Consider the following 21,407-nt stretch of genomic DNA (forward strand, 5'->3'; position numbering starts at 1 on the left):
GGAGGTCAGAGTCGGGGCTGCTGAGGAAGGTGGGGTCCCAGCTGACTCTGCTCCCCTTTGTCTGGTTGCAGCTGCCCTATGAGAAGGACTGTAAGAACAAAGTGTTCTGCATCGCCGAGGTCCAGCTGAGCACCACCATCTCTCAGTGAGTCCGATCGTGCTATCGTCAGTATCATTTCTGCAGCTGATGTCCTTCAAGGGCTCACCTGGCCACGCCCTCTATCCAGATCCATGCACTCCCCTTTCCCTTCCCCTGATGGCGCTCCTCAACAGGATTTTGTTATTTTAGCCACTCTGTGAGGGAGGCAAGATAAAGCATTGTCTTCCCGTTGTATAGATCAGGAAACAGATCAATAGCCGAAGTCCTTGCAAAGACACCAAGTCTTTATTTAATTCACTTTAAATCCTGATCGTAGCCCTCTCCCTCCTCTGGGTCCCACCCTTCCTCCTTTTTACCCTCTCCCCCACTCTATAGAAAAGGGGAGCCCCCTCACCAACCCACCCCAGTATATCAAGACACATTAGGACTGAACACATCCTCTCCCATTGAGGCTGGAAGCCAGGTCTCTTCACACCCTGGACAATGCTTTGTGCACAGTGATCCTCACTCCCAGAATCCTCCCCTGGTTCACCTCTTGGCCAAACTCATAAACAAATTCTGGAGTAGCTCTGCTCTGTTCCAGGGACTCTAGACCCTGGGAGCCAATTCAGTCCCATCCACACTATAGACAAAAGTCCTTGCCCTCCTGGTCCTTAAGGGAAAAGAAGCAAACTCTGGGTGGGTGGGATGTGGCGCAAAGATCATGGAGGGAAGATGTTCGGGGAAGAGGTGATGCTTTAAGTAGGAAGATCAGGGAAGGTGACAGGAGGAGGAGGTGGGTACCATCCTGGTGGGTGTCCGAGGGTAGAGCTCCTACCTGGATGGAAGCAGCCCTGCAGGTGAGAGGGAGGAGGAGTGACAGGTGAGAGGGGGAGGAGCTCTAAGGGGGTCCCGTAGGACCTTAGAAGGGCCTTGAGTGAGAGCTGGGGGCCAGGGGAGCAAGGTGGGCTCACACCTTTAACAGTTTAGCTCTTGCTAGAGCAGTGGGTCTCAAGCTTTCCTAATGCCATGACCCTTTACTACAGTTCCTCAGGCTATGGTGTCCCCCAACCATAAAAATCACTTTCATTGCAATTTTGCCACGGGTACGAACGGTAATGGAAGTATCTTTCTGCCAGTCTTAGGTGACCCCTGTGAAAGGGTCGTGACCCACAGGTTGAGAACCACTGAGCTAGACACTGATGGACTGTAAGAAAGCGGGAGATCCCCTACCCAGATCTAGCCAATGGTTAGAACAGTCTCCACAGTAGAGTGGAGAGTGGGATATGACTTTCTCACATACTCTAGTGCCTCACCTTTGACCATGTCCCCTGGAGGGGGAGACCTGGTGGCACTCAGAGGAAGGACAGCAGGTTACCAAGAAGAGACTTGATACCCTATGAGCACATACAGGGGGAGGTAATCCCCCTCAGGAACAGTCATAGGGGAGGGGAATAAGGGGAAAATGGGAGGGAGGGAAGAATGGGAGGATACAAGGGATGGGATAACCATTGAGATGTAACAAGAATAAATTAATACAAAAAATAAAAAAATAAAAAAATAAAAATAAATAAAAGAGAGAAATGGAGAGATAATTACTGTTGAGACAGTACAGATGTAGGTTAAGAGGGTGGAGGCTTAGCCTGACTGGAAGCAAAGGCAGGGGTTATCTTTTGAAGTTAGCCTTAGGATTTGCTGATAGCAGAGGTATGTAGCGAGGAGAAGGCTCAGCCCAGGCATCTAGAACTGTATCACCCAACACACTCACCTCTAGTCCCAGCTGAATATTTAATTATAAGGTTATTACATTTGAATGCAATTTTTTAAAAAGGTATTTATTTATTTATTATGTTTATGAGTAGGCTGTTTTCATGTACACCAGAAGACGGCATCTGATTATACATAATACAGATGGTTGTGAGCCACCATGTGGTTGCTGGGAATTGAACTCAGGTCCTCTGGAAGAGCAGCCAGTGCTCTTAACCACTGAGCCATCTCTCCAGCCCCTGAATGCAATTTTTTTCTTTTTTTGGTTTTTTGAGACAGGGTTTCTCTGTGTGTTAGCTGTTAGCCTTGGCTGTCCTGGACTCCCTTTGTAGACCAGGCTGGCCTCGAACTCACAGCGATCCACCTGCCTCTACCTTCCGCGTGCTGGAATTAAAGGCGTGCGCCACCATGCCCGGCTCTTTAGATGCAATTTTAAAAGTGTAATTCCAAGGCTAGAGAGATGGTCTTGTGGTTAATCTGGCCTCCCAGGGCACTCACTGCATGCATGAGGTGCACATCCATAAATGCAGGCAAAGCCCACTCATATACATGAAATAAAATGAAACCCAAAATGTAGTTCCTTAGTGGTACCTGCCATATTTCATAATACAGAGTATCCACATGAGGTTAATGACACGAGGATGAGCCAGCAGGGTGTGGGCCGTCCTTCCATCCCTGCAAATGTTCACCACCCTGAATCCAACAGAAGGTCAATTCCCTGATGGGATTGCTGGAGCTGAGCTGAGATCATATTTGGTTTGGGGCATGTGGCAGTCTTAAAAACGCCCTCAATGGCTTCTGTGTGTGTCATGTTGCTGATGGCCAGCTGTCTGGAGTTGGCTTCTCTAGGGCAGATTCCCCGTCCTTGAGTGGATGTTTTGAAGGCTTCCATATCAGATGTGCGTGAGTATGTGGGGGCCAGCACTAAAGAACTCATCTAAAACAGCCACTCTTAACCCGGAATAAATTACAGGAGGATGCTGTGTGCGCAGCTTGCCCTCTATCGCCCCCTAGTGTGTACAGCCGACAAGCTACTACTGAGACGCCACTGTTGCAGTGGGTTTTGACTGCTCTGCAAACGTGGATCCTCTGCAGAATCAAATGAGAACTAGACTTCCCTGTTTGGACTACAAAGTGAGCCTCTGTCTCAAAACACACACACACACACACACACACACACGCGCGCGCGCGCGCACACACATACACGCATCATTCTGGCTCATATCTGTAATCCCAGCACTTGGGAGGCTGAGGCAGGAGGACTGCATGGTCAGTTTCTGTACACAGCAAGTGGCAGGTGAACCTGAGCAACAGAATGAAACTGTTTAAAAAACTAGCCGACCAACCAAAATAAACTGAGTAAGGCTCAGTGGTAAAGGCCTCGGTCTTTGGGCTTCTGTTTCTTCTACAAAATGGGAGGTAACTATACTACTTTGTAGAGTAATTCTGAGGGCCAATAGAGCTCGTGGGGCATGGAGTGTGGCTCATGGTAGGCCAAACTATCTCACTAACTGTTTAGTGGCTAAGCAGTTAATGTGGGGCCAGGCGTTCAGCTCTGTTAAAAGGAAGGAAATTTGGCCCATTATGCAGTTTTTCTTAGGGCATAGTTAGGAATATGGTTTGCTGTGAGGAGGAATTTTATGGATTAAATACACTGCCAGTGGGCTCTCTCTCTCCCTTTTACCCTTCACAGGCAGGAACTGGTGGTGGGTGTCACAAAGGAGGTGACCATGAACATCAGCCTGGCTAACTCCGGGGAAGACTCCTACATGACAAACATGGCTCTGAATTACCCCAGAAACTTACAGTTTAAGAGGATACAAAAGGTACTTGTGACAGCGGCTCGGGAAGCCCTGTCTTCCCATGTTTGCCCACCTGATTCTACTCTATGGCCACCAGGCTCCTGCTCCATCCAGGACAGGAACAGCAATCAGATGAACCCTGTCCAGTTCTGTGCTCTACAAAGCCTGCTATGGCACCATGTGCCTGCACCGTCACCTGTCCTTGCTCACAGTCTCCCTTAGCCAGGGTTGTGAGAGAGAACTTCAAATGCCTAAAGAATGGAGGAAGTGAAAATTCTACCCCAGCAATCACCAGGTTGGGCTCCCAGAACCAAAGCCAGCTGCAAAGACGGGCTTGCAAGCATGTGGCTGCCAAGCGTCACAACACCGAGATGTTTTTGTTCTCTTAATCCAAAAGTGGTCGGAAACTCTGACTCTGATGTTAGGCTTTTTGGGAACTGGGAAACCGCCCTGTTGTCGTCTGGGTAATCTAAGTCACTTTGACAGAAAAGTAGATTCAGTGTCCATCGCGTAGCCTATGGTAACCAAACCGGGACTGCGCTGCCCTGGGATCACTGGACCCTTTTACTCTGACCTCCTGTGAGGCTCTCAGGGTAGCTGCATCTGTCTTTCCTTAACTCCGCCCGCCCCCAACCCTCTGACCACTCTTCATTTTCCTTGGTGAGTGGAGACACCTCCCAAGACATTGCATGGAGTCAGTAAAACCTGACTGTTGGGACTATAGGTTTGCCCCAGGGGTCTCAGTTCACTTGAGCTAAGCCTGTGTCGATACTATGAAACATTGGAATTACCTGCTACATATCTGGAACAGAACTGGTGGTGGGGCATCTGGGGGCATGTAGCTCTCTGATTGGCCATCTAGATGAGGAGCCCTGGTTGGAAGGCTGCACAGTAGTGGTTGCGCCCACACAAGCTTTTCCTCCATCTCAGTGTGACACTTGCACTGCTCCATAGCCCAGGTTCAGTGCCTTCCTCTCCAGGAGGACTCTGTCGTCCTGTCAGCTGGACCGTCTCTACCGCTCCTGTGCCTCACTCTCGCTCTCAGAGCACTACCCTAAGACTTTTGGTTTAAGCTCAACTCTCAGTTGTGAGGAAACCAGAGACCACGTCTGACATGTAGACAGACCAGCGAATGGTTGGTTGTTGGACTGATGTGAGGAAACGGCTCCTTTTCCTCCTTAAGAGCATCTTTTGGGGCTGGAAAGATGACTCAGTAAAGACCACCAGCTCCCCTTCCAGAGGACCTGGGTTTGAATCACAGCAGCTACACAGTGGCTCACAGCCATCTGTAATTCCAGTTCTAGGGGAATCTGATGTCCTTTTCTGACCTCTGAGGGTACCAGACGTGCACATGCAGGCAAAACACTCATACACATAAAATAAATAAACAAACATTTAACATTAACATTAAAACAAAGATAAAACAACTTCTTCTGTTTTAACAGCCACCCTCTCCAGACGTTCAGTGTGATGACCCCAAACCAGTTGCTTCTGTCCTGGTCATGAACTGCAAGATTGGTCACCCCATACTCAAGAGATCAACTGTGAGTCTGTCGTGACGGCTCTTCTCACTACCCTTGAGCTCCCAGCCTTATCTGCTATTTTCAGTTGTGTTCACTATGTTTCCGTTTGCTGTGGTCACCACAGAGCAGTGTTTACAACAGGGAAGCCGCCCTGAAGTGGAGGATGGAAGTCGGATGTACAGCATAGGCAGTGTTGGCTTCCCTGAGGAAAGCAGCGGGGAGTGGGGGTAGCATGGAAGGAATATCCAAACAAAGCATCTGTGTTCTGTGCAGAGACTGGGCTGTGGCCTCCCTCACTTGCAGGAGAATAATGCTGTCTGTTTGGCCCACTCAACATTTGCATTGTGAGGCTTACAAGAAACAGTGGCTGTGCTACAAAGAACATGGGGAGTGTAAAGTGGGTTTCCTAGTGCTGCTTAGCCAGTGTCTTCGTCTGCTGTTCTATTGCTGTGAAGAGACCAGATGCCCAAGGCAAGTCTTAGAAAAGAAAGCATTTAGTTGGGAGCTTGCTGATAATTTCCGAGGCTTAGTCCACGTTCATCACGGCAGGGAGCACGGCTGCAGAAAACTCAAGGCCCACCCCCCAGCCCACCCTGTGACATTCTTCCTCCATCAAGGACGCCCCTTCTAACCCTTCTGTCAGAGCTCCAGTCTCTGGCATTGAAGTAGTCTGGGGTGTGAGCAGCAAGCAGTTGTGACTAGTTTCCCACATTTACTTATTTTCTCCTTTAAAATAGGTAAACGTCTCCGTTATTTGGCAGCTAGAGGAGAGTATCTTTCCAAACAGGACAGCAGACATCACTGTGACTGTCTCCAAGTAAGTAGCGACTGTGTTAGCAACTTAAATGCTGGCCTTGGGGGGAAAATCTTGCCATGTTCAGCCTGAGTGTTCTATAGCTTGTTAGCTGTTCTGGGAGAAAAGGGGTACCTCACTGGGCCCACAGAAATTTCCTCTCAACAAAGATACTTAAGCTATTTTAATTCTCACAAAGGAACACTGGGGTATATTCTGGTGGAATGAGCTTTGAACCTGAGTCCTAGTTCTGGCTTCCTTAACTCTGACATAACTCTGCAAAGCCTCCGTGTTCAAAGGTAGAACAGGATATGGTGCTGGGAAGGGGCTCTCAATCAAGGGCAGTTCTGCTCTTGAGGCAGTGTCAGGAGTCTTGTGTTTTGTGACAGGGTTTCTCTGTGTGCCCTGGCCATTCTGGTACTTGCTCTGTAGATACAGCAGGCCTAAAAGGTGTGCATCATCACGCCCAGCATCCTAGAGACAATTTTGATTGCCATTAACTTAGGAGGTGATACTGACTTCTACTGACAGATACCACAGATGCTAATAACTATTGCTTAGTGTATAGGACAAGTTCATAACAATAATTTTTAAAAATTATTATTATTTTATTTTTATTTTTAATTTTTTGGTTTTTCGAGACAGGGTTTCTCTGTGTAGCCTTGCCTGTCCTGGACTCACTTTGTATACCAGGCTGGCCTCGAACTCACAATGACCCACCTGCCTCTGCCTCCCGTGTGCTGGGCTTAAAGGCGTGTGACACCATACCCGGCCCCATAACAGTAAATTCTTTGACTCAAAATACCAAGTATGAAAGCTGAGAAATCCTTCTAAAAAAAAAAAAAACAAAACCAACCTTTCTCTAAGTGTGGCCTAAGGGACTCCATCTTTGAGATGATTCTTAGGAAGTCAAGGTAAGAAAGCAGTTGTGTGGTCAATTCACATTTTTATTCCCAGTTCTAATGAGAAGTCTTTGGCCAGAGAGACCCGCAGCCTTCAATTCAGGCACGCCTTCATTGCAGTGCTTTCCAGGTAAGTACACCCAAGGGGTTTGTGTGATGGTCATGCAATGAGGACAGTTTTGGGACTCTCTGTTGTGGGCAGAAGTGCCCATCAGGGTGGATGTAATCACTTCCCTTTTTTCTGAGAGGAGGTTTAGTGCCCAACCTATCTCGGATACTGTCAGGACCAAAGGGCACTCCCCTGCTCCCCCACCCCCAAAAGGGCAAGCCTATTAACTTGTCCAAAATTGAGTCTAGGCCCAGCACAACCTAGACTACAGGATTTCTGATGGCTAAATAAAAGTTAGCATTCTTCAGGAACTTTTGAGACTGGTCCCCATCTGTCAAAAGGAGTCAGTTCCCTGACCTCCAGCAAAGGGACATACAGCTTTCAATTAGCATACTCCTGTGGTACCTATCGGCTCGAGACAGGCTGTTTGGAATAAACCTTTCCACCCATGGAGCAGCAGTTTTGGTTTCTTTACTGCATAACTTGTATGCATCATTTTGGGTTTTTGAAAGACCATGGTGGTCATTAGAAGCACAGTGCCAACTGGTCCTGCTACAAAAGGAAACTGACGTGATGCTATGGAAAGAGAGTGGCCGTGGGATTGGAGAAGGGCTGGGAGATGGCTCACTGAGTAAGTCATCCTTCACCCAGCTCTCCAAATACTCTTCTGTCCCAGACTGCCTTACAAGTACTTAAGATTTTGGCTTTCAGTTTTGAGGCCTCTTAAGGACCTGGTGCTGTCTGTCCTAGTGTATCCAGTTGGAAACACTCAAGTTCATTCAGAACCAGGGAGAAACCTTGAGTTCTCACACATGTCCTCTCATTGCAGACCATCAGTGATGTACATGAACACAAGCCAGAGTCCTTCTGACCACAAAGAGTTCCTCTTCAACGTAAGTGCATCGTGCTTGCTGCCTAAAGCTAAACCCGCCGAGCTTTGACTTCCTGTTCATTCTGTCTGGCAGGTGCATGGGGAGAACCGCTTTGGAGCTGGATTCCAGTTGCAAATTTGTGTCCCCATCAAATTACAAGACTTCCAGATTGTAAGAGTGATGAACCTGACAAAGACTCAGGTATTTAAATGAGATTCTTCATTATGATCACATCTCTCGCCAGAGACTACAGATCTCAAAGGTAGAGACATCAGAGCGTTAAGCCAGGCCCAGGGACGCAGCCTTGTAATTGCAGCTGTCTCTGAGGCAGTTCCTAAATTTAAGCTTGCAGCTACAGAATAAGTTCAAGACTAGCTTGAGCAACTTACTGAGATTTTGTCATAAACTAAGAAGAGGGCTGGGGACACAGCTCTCAGTGAAAGGCTAGCCTGCTCAAGGCCCTGGATTCAAAACTTAGTACTAAGAAAAAACCCAACAAGGGCTGGAAAAGAGCTTAGTATAGCACCTGCCTTGTAAGCACGAAGATTAGAGTGCTATCCCAGCATCTGTTTAACATGCTGGGTGAGGAGGTATGTGTTTGTAATCTCACTGCTAGGGAAGGGAAGGATCCCAGAAACCTAGCTTAACTGGACAATGAATGACGGTTTCAAAGGTTGATGGTACTCCAGAAGATGACACTTGAGATGTCCTCTGATCTCTACTTGTCCCTCAGCCCTTAACCTGTACTGGCACATAAACTAAGTGCATTTAAAACTTAACAAAACAAAAAGAAACACAAAAAACCAGCCAGGCAGTGGTGGCTCACACCTTTAATTCCAGCACTCAGGAGGTGGATGTCTGTGAGTTCAAGGCCAGCCTGGTATACTATAGAGTGAGTTCCAGGACAGCCAGAGCCACACAGAGAAACCCCAGTCTCGAACAACAGCAACAACAACAAAAAAAACAAACAACAAACGAAACCAAGATAAGCTTTAGGAGTAAGAAACAAGACTACTCAATCATGGGAAAATATTAGGAGCAACAGTCAGAAGGAAAATTAGCCACTAAGATTTTAAGGCAGAATTTGTTTCCCTTTCTTTGATGAAAATGCGCAAAAATTCGAACATCAGCACCATAGAGACATTTATTTTCCTGTTGAAATTCTGCTTGTTTCTGTGACTGGTGAGTGAATTTGATCAACATTCCCACACTTTACTCATGCAGATGTGCACCCTTCCCTCTTGGTCTTGACTCTCTAGTTAGTCTCTTTCTTGTTCTCTGCTCTTCCTCTTGACAGCAGAGGACTGGGCTTTTCTGACTCTTTTGTTGCTTATCCTACATAAGGTATCAAAGCTCAAAAACAGCAGCATAAGATTTGTACACTCTGTACACAGGAAACGGGCTTCATTTGTTAAAAGCAAGTTTAATCGTGTTGACAGACATTTTGGTTACCTTTTCAAAACAAGACAGACTCTCTTTTAAAAAGCTGACAGGCAGCGAGTAAGGATGGGTATTTACCTCCATCCTGCTCTAGTGGCAGAGATTAAACAGTACCAGAGGCTTAAAAAGTGTACTCAGTGAAGCCTTGACAGCGCCCTCGAGGTGAGCACTAAGGTACCCGGCTTTATTTGAACAGACTGTGTTGGCAGAGCAGGTCAGTGGCCGAGCTGAAGCTCAGCACGGTCCTGTAGAAATGCTGCAGTTTTCTCTTCACCTGCCTCATGGCCGCGCTCTGACCTTTATTCTTAAAGCTCATCTGATTCAGAATCTTGTCTGTGAGGTAATGCAGCCACAGCACATTACTGTAAGGGTGATACTCACCCCAGCAGTTTTTGTTCTCCTTCCTCATGAGCCTGTAGATCTCAAACTGGTAGTCACCGTCACCTGTAAAGAGGTCCTCTTCCGAGGAGATGTCACAGAAAACCACAATCCCATCCCGCTCCAGGCGGGACAGGGTGTAGTCGATGATGTTTACTTGTAGCCCATGGGTGGGAATGGTGCCTGTTTTCCCATTCAGGGTGTAGCGGACCTCTTTGAGGCTGGTTTTCTTTAAGAGCACATTCCCCCAGTGTAAGTCCCGGTGCTCAAAGTGCAGCGACGCTTCTGCCACTGCGAGGGATGCGGTGATCTGGTGTAGGATGCTCTTTGCAGTTGCCACGGAGGACAGCTTTGTTTTCATTTGCTCTAAGTCAACCCCGCCAAACTCAAATTCCAGGACAATAAAGAGCTGGTCTTCCTGGAAAAAGTCAGGCCGGTCGTTAGCAGACTTACTGATTGCGTTGTAGCGATCCCAGGCTTTGAGCAGCAAGGGAGGGTAAGGCCCTTGGACGCAGTGCACTGAGTTCAGCTCAATAAAGCCTTCCGTGCGGTTGTAGACCTCGTCAGACAAGAGGCTCAGCTCTTTGGAGATGATGATCTCTGGCAGGATCTCCTCAAAGGTCTTTTGATGGGACCCATTGACTAAGTCTGGTCCTTCAACAGCAATGATCTTTAGTGCTACAGGTGTCTGGTCAGTGATGATCTGAAACACTTCCCCAAACACCCCTTCCCCAATCTTCTCGCAGCGTTCCAGTTTTTCTGTGGAAAGGCAGTCACTAAAAGGGATAGGCCCCTCCTGGTTACACTCCCCATAAACCTTTTCAGCATAAGATGGCTTTTTGTCTGTGACGTGGAGGGTCTTTAGGGGGCTTAGCAAATACACAGAAGAAGAGTGGCAAGAGGAAACAGTACTGTTTGCTTTGTTCTTGGTAGGAGAGGGTGAATATTCAGACAGGAGGGACCTAGAGGGAGAACTGGCAACGCTGCATACCTCCGACACATTAGTTATAACTTTCTTCTTGTGGAAACCAAAGGAGGCTCTCGTTTTGCTCCAAGAACAGGCCTTATGGTTAGAATTCAAGTCCGGGGAGGGGCCCGAAACTTTCCTTTTCTTCTTAGATTGGTGGTAGGTCAGGGCAGAGAGTCCCACGGCTTCTTGTTGTTTGCTCTTCCGGAGTGGCCCAGTTCTCTTAGGCCTGCCGATTTGCCCTGGTACACGAAGGTCTTTGCAAGCACTGGCCTCCCCATAGTCCGTCTGGTCGGTTCCTCGAGACACAACCTTTTGGCCCGTGGCCCTTCTCTTTCCCACGCGCGCTTGCCCCTTTAGTCTGTTTCCCACCTGCTGTCTTCCGCAACACGATTCGTCCACAGACTCTTTATCTTCTGTGGCCCCTGAGTCCACGAGGCTAAAGAGAGATGACCTGAAGCCGACTCCAGCTTGGGGGGCCAGCCTGGTCAACCCGCCATCCTCTTTTGCCGCTTCTTGGGGACAGGGCAGAGACGCTTCATCCGGGGAGGCTGCCGGGAAGTGGAGGCCGCTGGGGACTGCAGCCTCTGCATCCGGAGAGTCGGGGGCTCCTGGCGAGGCTGGAGGGCTGAACAAGGAGGCACTGGTGCCCAGCTCGCTGCTGTCCTCGGACTGGATGCACAGGCTGAGGTCCGAGCCGAGGCAGCCCGGGCTGCAGCTGGCAAAGGATGGCGGCGGTCGCAGCCGGCTGCACGGGGTGCTGCACTTCTGGGGGTGCCGAGGCCGCAGGCTCTGCAGTCTCTGGGTGACCGTCAGGGTCCACTGGTCCTGGGAGACGCGGCCTCGAGGACGCCTGCGCCGCGGGCCCACGGGGCTGACAGTGAAGTCGGGGTCCTCAGGGTCGTCGGAAGCAGCAAGCTGCGGCGACAGGTCACTGCCGCTGTGGCTGCTGCTGCTGCTGAAGGCGCGCCGCTTGTCCAGCGGCCGGAACCATTGCACCGCCAGCCGGCCTGGCTGCTGATGCGACTGCCGGACTCCCCTCGCCGCGTACGTTCGGAAAAGCCGGGTCCCAGACTGCGGGACGGACGCGGCCATGGCGGGCGCCCGCCAGTCATTTCAAACGGAAATACCGCGAGACTTCCGCGAGCGCGCCCGCCGGCCCGCTGGGTCCTAGCGCCCGCCCGCGGCCGCACAGCACGCCGGGCCTCCGGCAAGCCGCCAGGGGGCAGATGTCTAGCGCGACTTAGAGCGCTCGAGTCGGCTCAGGAAAGGCTCTCGTTTCAGGCCCACACCGAGTGCACGCAGAGTCAAGAGCCCGCGTGTGGAAGCAGTCCTGTTCAGGTGAGCTAATCCCAGCACTCGGAGGCAGAGGTAGGAGAATCGCTGTGAGTTCGAGGCCAGCCTGGTCTATAAAGTGAGTCCAGGACAGCCAAGGCTACACAGAGAAACCCTGCTCCCCCCCACCCCTCCAAATAACACCAAAACCCTAAGGAGGCATGTGAAAAGCCCCTTAAAAGGGACAGCAGAAGTCAGGTCACAGGTTCTGGAAAGTACTTTCTGAGACTCAGCCTCATCGGACCCGTTTGCCAGGGTGACACTTTACTTGGGCAAAGGGAAATTGCACAAACTGCTCACAGCGTCTACTCTGGGACCTTGGGTGCTCTGTCCCAGACACTCAGATTTTCATCCCTAACGCACTAGAACAGAGGAGTAAGCAGACTCACTTTTGCTTTCGCAGCGTGTAGAAGAATGGCATTCAGTGATCTGTGCTATTACATCTAATAAAGAAAATGTAACCGTGGTTGCAGAGATCTCCATGGGCCACGCCAAGCAGGTACTCGACACTGAAATGCTGCGGATTGGGTCATCCGGCTGTAGGGCCTGTCCTCCAGAAAGGACACTAGCATCTGAAATGTGCTGTCCAAAATAGATCATGTGGTTGAACCTTCTGCTCCAACCTGCTCTTAGCGAGTGTGTTACTTTTTTTTTAAAGAGAGATTTATTTATTATACTTCCTACATGTGCACCTGCACAACAGAAGAAGGCACCCAGATCTCATTATAGATGGTTCTGAGTCACCGTGTGGTTGCTGGGAATTGAACTCAGGACCTTTGGAAGAACGGTTAGTGCTCCTAATCTCTGAGTCATCTCTCCAGCCCCACAAGTTTGTTCCTTAGTAGGTGTCTTTTGTTTGTTTCGTTTTCATGTTTGTTTTGTTTTGTTCTGTTTTTCAAGACACCCTTGGCTGTCCTGGACTCACTTTGTAGACTAGGTTGGTTTTGAACTCACAGAGGTCTGCCTGCCTTTGCCTTTTGAGGGCTGTCCATAACTCTAAAGACCTGACACTCTCACAAAGATACATATGCAGGCAAAACGCCAATGCACATAAAATAAAGGTAAATAAAATAAAAAATAAAAAATAAAAAAATAATTACATGACCTAATCTCAACTTAATTCCTCACCCAGTGCTTGCAGTCCTTTCTTTTTTTTTTTTTTTTTAAATTTTTTTTTTATTGCATATGACTGCTTTATCTGCAGAAGAGGGCACCAGATCCCATTAGAGATGGTTGTGAGCTACCATGTGGTTGTTGGGACTTGAACTCAGGACCTCAGGAAGAGCAGGCAGTGCTCTTAACCACTGAGCCATCTCTCCAGCCCTGCAGTCCTTTCTCGTCTTTTCCTTATACCTAGCTATTCTGTCATCTTTGTTTTTTAGCTTGCTAATGTTATTATGGCCACTGTGCCTTTGTACTTGTAGTTAACTTGCATAATATTGCTCAAATTTTATTTTCCTGGAGAGGCCTTATTATAAAATGGGGGACAAATGATGCAGTTTAATACTGTGCAGTGATTCAGATGAGAGTAATGTGGTCTCAACTGAAATAGAAGAGGGGGTGGGGCGGTGATGGCGCACACCTTTAATCCCAGCACTTGGGAAGCAGAGGCAGGTGCATCTCTGAGTTCGAGGCCAGCCTGGTCTACAGAGCAAGTTCCCGGACGGCCGAGGCTATGAGATCCTATCTCAAAGAAAGAAAAAACAAAAACCAAAAAACCAAAAAAACACCTGAAAGAAAGAAATAGAGGTGGGAAAGGGACACATGCATGACTGAATATTTAGAAGAACTTTCCAGAACTGACTTTGGATGGGGGGGTTGTGCCATGAGATCAAGTGTAAGGGAAAAGAGGCTGGGAAATGACCAACACTTGCTGCTTGGATAGCTTGTGGCTGCTGGGACCATTTACGAAGGCTAAAGGTATACTGGAGAAGGAATATAGTCTAAGGGAACAGTGGTTGGAACTCCAGAAACAATGAGCTCATATCTAAAATACGTTTTGAGTCTCCCTACCCCCGCCTTTCCCTCTCTCTTACAGTCACTAAGAGACGTAACAGAGCTACAGATCCTTGGAGAAATATCTTTCAACAAGTCTCTCTATGAGGGGCTGAATACAGAGAACCACAGGACGCAGGTAACTCCTGGCATTTTTCCGATTAGTGTGATTAGTGTTCTGGGGGGGGGGGTTGTTGTCACTTCTTACCTTGGCTGCGCTACCAACTGCCCCCTCCCTTGTGACTGGGAGCTTCTGCCCCAGAGAGACCAATTGAGTCTTTATACTTGGAAGTCCTGGCCACATCACTTCCTGTTTGGAGAAACCATGCCTAATGTAGAGCTCGCAGGCTGATCCTACAGGCATGACAGTGCAGAGCCAGGCATGGCGCTGCACACCTTAAGTCCTGGCACTTGGGAGGCGGAGGCAGGTGGATCCCTGTGAGCCTGAGGTCAGCCTGGCCTGCAACAGTGAGTTCCTGGGTACACAGTATACTGTAACTTAGAACAGGGCACAGCCTGATCTCCATACACCGTGCTTGTTACACGTATTTAGTTTGTATGTATATGCATGTCTGTGAGCATGTACATGCCAAGGTGCACACGTGGTGGTCAGAGGACAGCTTGCAAGAGTTGTCAGGTTGACTGCAGACACTTTCACCCTCTGAGCCATTTTGCTAGCCTCTGAAGTATTGCTGACACAGAAAATAATATTGAAGAAACATTTTTTTTTGTTTGCTTTTTTGAGACAGAGTTTCTCTGTACAGCCTGGCTGCCCTAGAACTCTCTTTGTAGACCAGGCTAACCTCGAACTCAGAGATCCACCTGCTTCTGCCTCCCAAGTTCTGGGATTAAAGGCATGTGCCACCCCCTCACCCCACCCCCACCCCCCAGCAAGCACCTTATTCTTTTTTTTTTTTTAAGACTCATTTATTTATTAAGTATACAGTGTTTCGCCTGCGTGTATTCCAGAAGAGGGCACCAGATCTCATTATAGATGGTGGTGAGTCACCATGTGGTTGCTGGGAATTGAACTCAGGACCTCTGGAAGAACCGGCAGTGTTCTTAACCTCTGAGCCATCTCTCCAGCCCCAAGCATCTTATTCTTAATCACACTGCCTAGATTCTAATATATATATATATATATATATTTTTTTTTTTCCATAAAGTAAGCCAGGGTGGTGGTACATGCCTTCAGTTCCAGCTCTTGTGAAGCAGATCTTTAATTTGAGGCCAGCCTGGTATACAGAGTTTCAGGACAGTCAGGAGTGTCTTTAAAAAAAAAAATATATATATATATATATATATATATATATATATATATTTTTTTTTTTTTAATAATTGAAATCCAATTTTAGCAGAAATGTACCAACTGAAACTAATGGTTCCTTCCTGCTTCCCTTTCCCACACCTCAATGCCCTCTTTCCAAAGGTAGTTACTGTAACCATTTCTTGTATGCCTGTTACTAATCTAGGCTAGCTATAGCCCACAGCGGACTCTCTATCTTTCAGTGCTCTGCATGAAGTGGTTCCTGTGATAGAGGATGTACAATGGATCTATGATTCTAAGTAGCTGTGCATCCCAAGGGCACTTGACTGACAAAGGGCAACTCCAGATAGTGTCCCATATAGGCACCGGCTGTTTGTCTGGAGAGGGAGTCATGCCCACACTCGGCAGCCTGCCTGGCTCCATCCTTTTCTGATGGTCACACCTTACCTCGTGGCCAGCACAGAGTTGCCAGTTTGTTTGTTTGTTTTTTCTCCTTTGAGACAGGGTTTCTCTGTGTAGCTTTGGCTGTCCTGGACTCCCTTTGTAAACCAGGCTGGCCTCGAATTTAAAGAGATCTACCTACCTCTGCCTCCCACGTGCTGGGCTTAAAGGCGTGCGCCACCACAGTGGGCGAGTTGTCAGATTTCAGATGATCTAAATGCTGAGAATCCATCAGACTTCAGTTCACAGTACAGAGTTATTTCAGATTTTAGAACGTTGCAGACTAGCTGAGCCTCTGTAATCTGAAAATCTAGAAGCTGACTTACTCCAAACTCCAAAATATCATGAGTGCCAACATAATAGTCAAAAAGTATTAGATTTGGGGTCCTGGAGAGGGGGCTCCGTGGTTAAGAGCACTGGCTGCTATGCCAGAGGGCCCAGCACCACGTGGTCTGATGTCCTCTTCTGATCTCTGTGGGCACCAGGCTCACAAATGGTGCACAGTTATAGGTATAGGCAAACACCCATACACAATTAAAGAAGATTTCAAATATGATTTGGGTTTCGGAGTATGGCTTTTGGAGTTTAGGGTTAAGGACGTTCAGCTAGCGTTTCCCATGACAGAATACAAGGCAGGGGAACGAGGAGTTGTCAGGAAGAATTTTCCTCATGTACCTCCATTTTCAGGAAGAGACTTCCTGAAAGCTCCAAGGAGTTCCTTTACATGCTGTTAGTGTGGTGGCGATCTCAGTCACCAGCTAAGGAGGCAGCTCTGTCCTGACTGCCCCTGAGCCACGGTGGCTGACAGGATAGCTGTGGACTGCCCTCTTTCCATGCTTGTCACAAGCTTCTCCCTTACACTCTGCTGGAGCAGCTTTGGGCCACTTGGAGGAGAACCTGTGCATTTCAAAGGGGACAAAGGAAGTAGGCTTTGAGAAACAGGGGCGCTGCTGTTCCCACTCCAGTCTGGCCTATTGTGCCCTGGTATCTTGGGGCGTCCTTCATTCCTCAGCCCAGGATCCAGATTTCTGTTTCGCATGCCCTTACCTTTCACTGCTTTGTTAAGATTACAGCCTGTCGCTGTCTCACCCTCCAGTCCTGTTGCTCGGTTCCTTTCCAACTCTCAAGGTCAGAACTTAGTCTTGTGAGGTCTGGCTTACCTGTAAGCTAAGTGTGGTCCAGAGGCCCGGCCCTGAGTCAGTCACATTTATAACTTAGCCAGGAGAGGCCTCAAGGGTGAGTTGGGTAATTCCCTACCCAGTATGGAAATCTCTTCAAAGCATGCTTGACCTTGGTGCCTACGCACTGGCCTGAAGGGAACTCAGTGTCTTGTAACAGGGAGTCATGATGACCCTCTGGCTCTGTGTCCTGGCAACATGCTCTGGCCACCAACCAGGAGGGACAGGCCCGGGTCAGGGGACCATAGAGTTTTCAGCGTGACAGGGTGAGAGAAGACTCAGGAACTGATGAGAGCCTCAGGAAAAGACTGGGGATAGTTTCTAAGAGAAGAGCCCTGCAGTGCCATGGCTGGGATCCACTTTTGCACTTCCCAGTGTCCCAAAGACTGCACTCAGCCTGATGAAGGAAGAGCTGGGCAACCCTGCTAGACATTTCGTGTAGGAAAATGTATTGCCCAAGACTTTAAATGTTTCTGCAAGATTTACAAACATCTGTCTGAGCTGGGTGCGGTGGCGCACTCCTGTAATTCCCAGCACACCCAGCTTTCCCAGCCCAGGGGAGGCAGAGGCAGGCAGATTCTTGTTAGTTTGAGGCCAGGCTGGTCTACAAAGTGAGTCCAGGACAGCCAAGGCTACACAGAGAAACCCTGTCTTAAAAGAACCAAGCAAGCAAGCAAGCAAGCAACCAACCAACCAACAGAAAAGCCCAAACATGTCAGACTTGAGTTGAAAAGGACTCAGACGTCATTTAAACAAGCCTTGACGTAGTAAACAGTGGCCACAGGGAGATCAAGGACACAGGGGGCACCACTGCTGTAGAATCTGTGCTGTGTGAGCCTTCTCAGACCGGCAGACCACTTTTAAGACAAGGTGACCTAGCTCATTTGGATCAGAGACCAGAATCGTTTCTTGTAAAGTGCTGTGGTCATTAGGTGTTTCCAGGGGCTGTAAAGTGCTGAGCCAGAGGATGGCCAGCTTTTTGCTGTATGTCCTTAGTCTTGATCAATATGCAGGTTGCTACCAGGCCCTTACCGTTTGCTCCTTAAAATAACATGTTGGCTCTCTTCCTCCTTTGTAATTTACTGACTTATTGGACTATGTCTTCATCCAGATCACTGTTATCTTCCTGAAAGATGAGAAGCCTCACTCTTTGCCCCTCATCATCGGCAGCAGTGTTGGAGGCCTTCTGGTGTTGGTCGTGGTTATAGCTCTTTTGTTCAAGGTCAGTTCTCCTCGTCATGTTTGTAGGGAGGCGCTGCTGGGCTCTGCGACTGGCCTCAGTGCCTTTGAGGACAGCTAATCCCAGACCTAGTGCACCTACCCTGGCCTGTGGCCTCTTTTCTTTTCTTTCTTGTTGAAACTATGTATCCTGTTTAGGCAAATGAACTTGACAGTTTTTCACTGGAAAAAAAAAGGGAGGGGGGAGGGAAGCCAAATTGAAGTATTTGAGCACAGAGAATATTCCTAAGACATATCTGACTATCACTCTCTTTAAAGTGCTTTGTTTTCCGCTATCTCAGAGTCCAGACTCTCTTAGTGCTATTTGAGGCCTCTGTGTCCCAGCCTCTGTCCCGCACACCTCTAAGTTTTACTTTTTTTCCTCCAGACCCGATGAACCATTCTCTAAACAGGTTCTTGACTCTCTGTTGGGGCTCACTCGACTACTCTTGCCAGGGGTGCCAGCCTCTGCCATCTCACCATTCACACACGCCCCTGGGAAAGCTTAGCCAGGCTCCTGGACGCTCTGTGCTGGCTTGTGTGCAAGGCAGGCGGGCTCCCTTCTGAAAGCCTTACAGACGCCCGGCATCGCACCTAGGTGTCACTCCTCCTATTCCTAGACCCCAAGCTTCTAGATCTAGGAGGCTGCCTTTGGTATGGGGCTGTCCTGGGCACTCTCCCAGCAAGAGGATTAGCCAAGCAGGACAGAATCCACAGCACTCCCCGTTAGTTAAGTTAAAGGGGTTTTGAGCATCCTTTGGTGTTCAGGGACTTTGGGGATGGGCACCAGGAATGCAGCCCTGCAGAAGGGACTGCGAGGATGGAGAAAGGTCAGAGGAGCAGGGAGAGAGGAAAGACAAAGCCCAAGAAGCAGGGCCAGGAATCCCCTGGGCTGTTTAGGGACAGCCAGAAGCAGGTGGCTACCTCAGCCCTGTCATGAGGCTCCCGCACTCTTTGTTTCAGTGTGGCTTTTTCAAAAGAAAATACAAACAGCTGAACCTGGAGAGCATAAGGAGGGCGCAGCTGACAGCTGACAGTCTGCTTGAAGAAGACTAGCACCCACTTCCTCACCACCGAGGGCGTACAAGCCAGTCCCGAAGCCCGGACTCCCCCTGTGTCTGCCCCTCACGCTCCTAAGGGTGATCTAGGAACACCAAACAAACTGTAGAGGGTTGTTCACAAACTCACACTGTCCACACAGTGACTGTGAATTGTGCAAAAGGGAAACTTGGAACATTTGCTATTAAATAAATTTACCTTTACAGTAATGTCTTTAATGTGTATATATTTCCCACAGTTTGCCATGCATTTTGATAAGTGATTGGACACATTTTTATTCCTATTAAAATATTAATTTTATTTTCTCTTTTAAAAATTTTGTTTGAGACCTAGCCCGTGTCTGTACATAGCCCTGGCCATCTTGGAATCACTTTGTAGACCAGGTTGGCCTTCAACTCACAAAGATCTGCCTGCCTCTGCCAACTCAGTGCTGGGAGGACTGCTGCACCCAGTTTGATCTTTTGTAGTCTTTTAAACAAAGATGTATTTTTTTTCAAAGATTTATTTTTATGTAAGTATATGTGTATATGCATTTTTCTCTCTGTCTCTGTCTGTCTGTCTTTGTGTGTGTGTGTGTGTGTGTGTGTGTGTGTGTGTGTGTGTAGATTGGTCTTGAGCTCAGAGATTCCCCTGTTTCTGCTTCTTGGGTGCTGGGATTAAAGGCTTGCACCACCCAGCTGGGTCCTTATCATCTGTCCAACTTACTGCACTCTTTAAATTATTATTATTATTATTATTATTGTTTAGTTTATTTGGTAGACTGCAAGAAGGCAACAACTTGGAAATACACTTTTTTCTTTTTTTTTAAGATTTATTTATTATTAGGTATACAGTGCTCTGGCTGCATGTACAACTGCAGGCCAGAAAAGGGCATCAGATCACATTACAGATGGTTGTGAGCCATCATGTGGTTGCTGGGAATTGAACTCAGGATCTCTGGAGGAATAGTCAGTGCCCTTAACCTCTGAGACATCTCTCCAGCCCAGAAATAAATTTTTTTTCTTGGTTTTTCGAGACAGGGTCTCTCTGTGTAGCCTTGGCTGTCCTGGACTCGCTTTGTAGACCAGGCTGGCCTCAAACTCACAGCAATCTGCCTGCCTCTGCCTCCCGAATGCTGGGATTAAAGGTGTGTGCCCCCACACCCTGCTCGAAATACAGTATTTCAAGGTAGATTTTTTTTTTCAGTTGATTTCTTGGTTTCCAGGGTCCCGTAGCCCAACACAAGCTGAGGACAGAGTGGCCACTATGTGCTTTTTCTGCCCAGGGCCTGGGGTAGGCTGGACAAGATAGGCCTGTATAGAGCCCTGCCAGATCCTGGCTTCTCGGGAGCCTCTCTCCTGTCTTTCAGTTGTGACATCTGATATTAAGGCCAGCAGCACCGGCCCACATTGGTGGGACAGACTACTGACATTTTGTTTTTCTAACTGGCAAGAATTGGGGGCCAAGGGCTTGAGAAGTTTGCCTCCTAGATGAAGAATTCCCTTAGATGGTTGGCCTACTGCTTATGATGACAAAACCACTAGGCTAAGGGTTCTGGTTTCTGTGTGTCATAGGCCTCTTGGCAATCGAGTGACTCATTCTCAGTCTTTTTTCAAGCATTGTGCTATGGCAGTGTTCGAAGAAAAAAGTTGACTTTCACTGTGAACACATGGTCTGCCACCTATTTTCCACCATTAACATTTTACTGTGTTCGTTTTGTTATGTGTTTTCTCATCTGTGTATTTTAATTTTCTTGAAAAAAATTTTTGTCACATATGTGTCCAATAGGCAGCTTGGTCTTCATGTGGGTTCCCGATTAAGGGGCGTGGGGTCTGTCACTGGCATGGACTCTGTTGCCTGTTCTTTGATCACTTCCCCCTGGTGGGGCTGCCTTGCCAGGCCACCATGGAAGAGCATGTGCTCAGTCCTGATGGGACTTGATGTGCTGGGGTGGGTTGGTGGGTGGGGGCTCCCCTTTTTGAGGGTTAGAGGAGGGGGGGACTAGGGGAACAGGGAGGGAGAGTGGGACCAGGAGGAGAGACGGGAGGCGGCTATGATTGGGATATAAAGTGAATAAATAAATTAATGAGTTAATAAAAAATTTTGTCTGGTGTCATGCCTTGTTTTTTTGTCTTGTCTTTTTGTTGTTGTTGTTGTTTCTTTGGCCAGGTCTTGTGTAGCTCAGAGTGGACTCTGTTCGGTATCTAGTTGTGGTAAACAGGATTCCTGTGAGATTGCAGATAACCTTGCCCAGCCTTGTGGGTGAGCACAGAAAGGAATGTCTTTAGAGACAGACTGCAGAC

General features: G+C 48.2%; 2 protein-coding genes across 3 annotated transcripts in view; one reads left to right on the forward strand and one right to left on the reverse strand.

The window, feature by feature from the left end:
* ITGAE (integrin subunit alpha E) overlaps positions 1-19,334 on the forward strand; it is a 61,017-nt gene extending 41,683 nt beyond the window's left edge. Inside the window, exons 20-31 of one of the 2 annotated variants that reach the window (XM_084751301.1) lie at positions 72-145; positions 3,540-3,672; positions 5,094-5,192; positions 5,909-5,988; positions 6,922-6,996; positions 7,805-7,868; positions 7,941-8,048; positions 11,917-11,973; positions 12,371-12,466; positions 14,006-14,101; positions 17,960-18,070; positions 19,030-19,334. In XM_084751301.1, the coding sequence (XP_084607427.1) occupies positions 72-145; positions 3,540-3,672; positions 5,094-5,192; positions 5,909-5,988; positions 6,922-6,996; positions 7,805-7,868; positions 7,941-8,048; positions 11,917-11,973; positions 12,371-12,466; positions 14,006-14,101; positions 17,960-18,070; positions 19,030-19,122 (1,086 nt within the window). In that variant the 3' untranslated portion in view covers positions 19,123-19,334. The remainder of the gene's footprint in view (positions 1-71; positions 146-3,539; positions 3,673-5,093; positions 5,193-5,908; positions 5,989-6,921; positions 6,997-7,804; positions 7,869-7,940; positions 8,049-11,916; positions 11,974-12,370; positions 12,467-14,005; positions 14,102-17,959; positions 18,071-19,029) is intronic. The other variant, XM_084751302.1, reaches the window with a different exon arrangement.
* Positions 9,251-11,855, reverse strand: HASPIN (histone H3 associated protein kinase). Its single transcript, XM_084751309.1, has one exon. The coding sequence runs from the start codon at positions 11,725-11,727 to the stop codon at positions 9,472-9,474; it is 2,256 nt and encodes a 751-aa protein (XP_084607435.1). The 5' UTR covers positions 11,728-11,855; the 3' UTR covers positions 9,251-9,471.
* Positions 19,335-21,407: the final 2,073 nt, after the last annotated feature.

This window comes from Acomys minous, assembly GCF_964271855.1.
Source record: "Acomys minous genome assembly, chromosome: 12".
In the NCBI taxonomy this organism is placed as follows: Eukaryota; Metazoa; Chordata; class Mammalia; order Rodentia; family Muridae; genus Acomys; species Acomys minous.

Coding starts and splice junctions, on each gene's coding strand:
- HASPIN (XM_084751309.1), bottom strand. CDS start 11,727: ATGGCCGCGTCCGTCCCGCAGTCTGGGACCCGGCTTTTCCGAACGTAC.